General features: G+C 55.8%; 1 protein-coding gene across 1 annotated transcript; it reads right to left on the bottom strand.

Moving 5' to 3' along the window:
- Positions 1-337: 337 nt before the first annotated feature.
- KNCN (kinocilin) lies at positions 338-3,205 on the bottom strand. The gene is made up of 4 exons (XM_049775127.1): positions 3,055-3,205; positions 2,261-2,329; positions 1,005-1,079; positions 338-417 (listed from the first exon to the last, which is right to left on the bottom strand). Exons 1-4 carry the CDS (start codon positions 3,203-3,205, stop codon positions 338-340), a joined length of 375 nt encoding a protein of 124 aa, XP_049631084.1.
- Between the last annotated feature and the right edge of the window lie 534 nt (positions 3,206-3,739).

Here is a 3,739-nt window from a genome sequence, read left to right as displayed (position 1 = left end):
ATTATCCCTGGACCCCAAATTCTAGTAAAGTAAATCAGTCAATAAAAAGGGAAGTAGAGCTGCAACCCAGGAAGAAAATCCAGGTTGAGAAGCTGATACTGGGGCGTTGGGTGGGATGCCAGGGGCACCATGATCCAGACCCTTCCCCGAGCCACCTGGAAGCCATTTTGAAGGATGCCTGAGGGAGGGAGGGAGGGAGGGAGGGAGTGTGTGTGTGTGTGGGGGGGGAATAGGCAGGTCCAGTGTTTGCAGACCTGGCTCACCTCAGATCTGGCCCCATCAGTTCGGAGGTGGTGGGAGCCGTGGGGAAAGAGGGCAGGGACCCTCCTCACCCATCTCAGCCCTCCCCAGTCCCGCGGCCCCCTGGCTTCAGCTTCTCCAGGGTCCTGCTCACGGTGGATAGGCTGCTGCGGCCTCCTGGAGGAGAGGACAGAGCTGTCTGAGAAGACAGGACCAAGACAGGGTGCGAGAACACAGGAAAGGGGAGTCCCTGGGCGCGAGAACACAGGGAGAGAGGTCCCAGGGCAGAGCTATGGATGGGCCACTGGCTCTTCAACAGGATCACAGTAGGACTGGTGACTAGAGGCCAAACTGGCAGCTCTTCCCTATCAGTCACTCAAGCTCCTTAGGCCTCCATGGCTCCACTCAAAAGTGGGGCTAATTCTAGTCCCTGTTCTGGGGGTCATTCTGATAGTAAGGGGACATGCTGACACATGGAAGTAGCTTGACCAGTGTCTGAAAAGGGCCCAGTGCTGAGCAGAAGGCCACAGATACGGCTGTGCACTGAGCCTCTGACACACCTGCCTGGAATTTTCCAGCATCAGGGCAGGAGCAGGAGGGCACCCAGTGGCAGTGACTGGCCCTGAGCTGGATTCTGAGGAGGAGAGGGAGGGCCTGGGCCTGGGAAGGGCCAATCAGTGACCTTTGACACTGTGTTCACTTCTTGTTGGTCCCCCCGGGGGCCCACAGAGCTGCTTAGCTGGGCTGGGGGATTCTGAACTTACCCTCTTTGCTGCCATTGGCGCTGGACTGGCCCTCCCCGCGATCTGGCGCTGGGTTCGGGTGAATGCGAAGGCTGCCTATGGAAGACCAGCCGGGTTCTTAGCAAGGAAGACTGGCCCCCACCAGTTCGTCCCTGTATCCCCCCTGATCCACACAAACCTTTAGTCTCCCCTCAATCTACACTGATGTAGGAAAATCAGAAGGAACAGACCCTCAGAGAATGCCACAGATTTCTAAGTGGGGGATTCTGGGAAGGAGTTGAAACAGGAAACAGGAGCAAGAACATGAGGGTTTCAATGAAAGATGGGGGATTCAGGATAGCACAGTGGGGTGTTTTCCCCAGCATCCCATATGCTACCCTGAGCCCACTAGGAATGATTTCTGATCACAGAACCAGGAAGTAACCCCTAGTGGTTACACACCTTATGGTCCAGGGTGGTCCCAAAATCAAACCAACCAACCAAACAAACAAACAAACAAACAAATAAAAGCCAGTCTAAAAAAAAAGAAAGGGGAACTGCTTAGGAGTCCTGGTGGGAGCTCAGGGAGGAAGTAGGATTATCTGGCTGTTTGGGCAGATGGGAACCCCAGGTAGTTGAAGCTCTCAGGCACCCCTGCAGTGGAGTGATCAGGCTGAGTTGCTTGCACTGAGTCACGTCAAGCCTGCACACACACATACAACACACCACACACTATCCACATATCACACACCCACACATTGCACCATACACGCAAACCACACACATCCACACTAAACCCCTACCACTAAACCCCACGCCCCTACCGCCACACCACCCACACCACACATATCCATTCCACATTCACCAAATATACCACATAGACAACATACATAACCATACCATAACATGCATACCGCACATAGCACACACCACACAATCCCAAATCACACATACCACCCACTACACACACGCCACATATACATACAAGCCACATGCAAACACACCACATAGATGGGCCGGAGAGATAGCATGGAGGTAAGGCGTTTGCCTTGCGTGCAGAATGTCGGTGGTTCGAATCCCGGCATCACATATGGTCCCTCGTGCCTGCCAGGGGCGATTTCTGAGCGTAGAGCCAGGAGGAACCCCTGAGCGTTGCCGGGTGTGACCCAAAAACCAAAACAAACAAAAAAAAACTCACAAAAAAAAAACCACATCACATAGACACACCATATACATTATACATGCCTACAGAGTGAGGTCCTGAATGGTGGGTCATGGACTTACACACAAGCACTTACCTAGCGCAGGCAGGATATGGTCCAAGTTGAACCGTGCCTTCAGAAAGGGGTAGGCCAAGAGGATGAGTCCTAAGACAGGGAGGGCCAACTTTGAGGTGGTGGGGAAGCCTGGGGTGTGGGCTGGCTCCCCACCAGTACAGCCCAGCCGGGGCGGCAGGGGAAAAGCCTACATTCTTGCCTCCTGTCCCCTTAACGGGGCACATTAGGCTTCTTCTTTCTCAGCTGCTGGTCACTACACCACTCTCCTCTCTTCTGAGTCCCCTCCCCAGGTTCCTCCAGAACAGGACTGGAGGCTTCTCTCCACTCAGACCTTGGGGGTCCTGCCCTGCCCACCCTACTTCATCACAGACAAAGGGTCAGGGCTTTGGTGGGACCTGGCATGTTCCAGGGCCCAGAACTCCTCAGTGCTGCTTCTGACTCTACTTTCAGTGAGGGAGATGATGGAGATTGGGAAAATTCTCAACAGTAGCCAGAGCCCAGACAGACTGAGGTGGGTGGCGAGGGAAAGAATCCCCTTTGTCAGATCTGGTGCCGTCATGGCTCAAGGAGAGCCCCCTGAGAAGTCTGCTCTCCTCCTGAGCCCCAGATACCGCCTAACCCCAAAAACCAAGACTTGGACTGGAGAGTGAGGGGTTGCAGAGAGTCACTTGAAAGGCTGCCTTCTCCTCCACCTCCTCCAAGGCCCGACAGCCTCCCCTGCCACTGACACAGTTCCCCTATGGCACATCCATTTTCCACTGGCCATGCCATCCTGTTCCCTGCCCAGCTCCCCTCTGAGCCCAGCACCTGCTCACCCAGACCCGCAGCGCCCATAAAGATCCCGCCCAGAGCAGCTGCAGCTTTGGACACAGACACGCCGATGATGATGCTGCCGGCCACCAAGCCCAGGGCCGCACAGGCCAACTGCAGGCATCGGAAGTCCCGGCTGCTAATGGGACCGTCCATGCAGCCAGCAGACCCGGCCCCAGAAACGATCTGGTCTTCTGGGATGGCCCCCTGGTCTGCGGCTCCACCTTCAGGGTGGGGGTTTCTGGATGGAAGATTCTAGGATCCTTGGGTTTCTCTGCAACCTTATCCCATAGCCCCCCAGCACACCGTGACCTGGAACCTGGCCAGGTCAGCCCAGCTGGCTTTGTCCCTCAGGGGCCTGCAAGGCTAGAGATTATACCCCAAGTCCTGCTCAGGCGCCCCAGCCTTGTGGAGGACTGGGCTTCTCCCCCCAGGACCTCTCCTGTGCCTTTTCTCAGGGGAGCTCTACCTGGGCTCCCCCACCTCGGACATTCTGCCCCACTCCCTGTCCCAGCAGCTCCACCCCCCCACCCCATCACCCAGCCTATTAAAGTTTAAAGCCACAACAGGAGCTGGTCAGGACTCAGTCCCTCCTTCTACTCCGTGCTGAGTTATTCATAAGGTTGCAATGTGAGCTGCTGCCATGAGCCAGGGCCCAAAGGGAGCTTGGCCTGAGTTCTACTGAGGGCT

Source organism: Suncus etruscus, chromosome 6 (assembly GCF_024139225.1).
Source record: "Suncus etruscus isolate mSunEtr1 chromosome 6, mSunEtr1.pri.cur, whole genome shotgun sequence".
Taxonomy (NCBI): domain Eukaryota; kingdom Metazoa; phylum Chordata; class Mammalia; order Eulipotyphla; family Soricidae; genus Suncus; species Suncus etruscus.
This window is presented reverse-complemented; position numbering and strand designations above follow the sequence as displayed.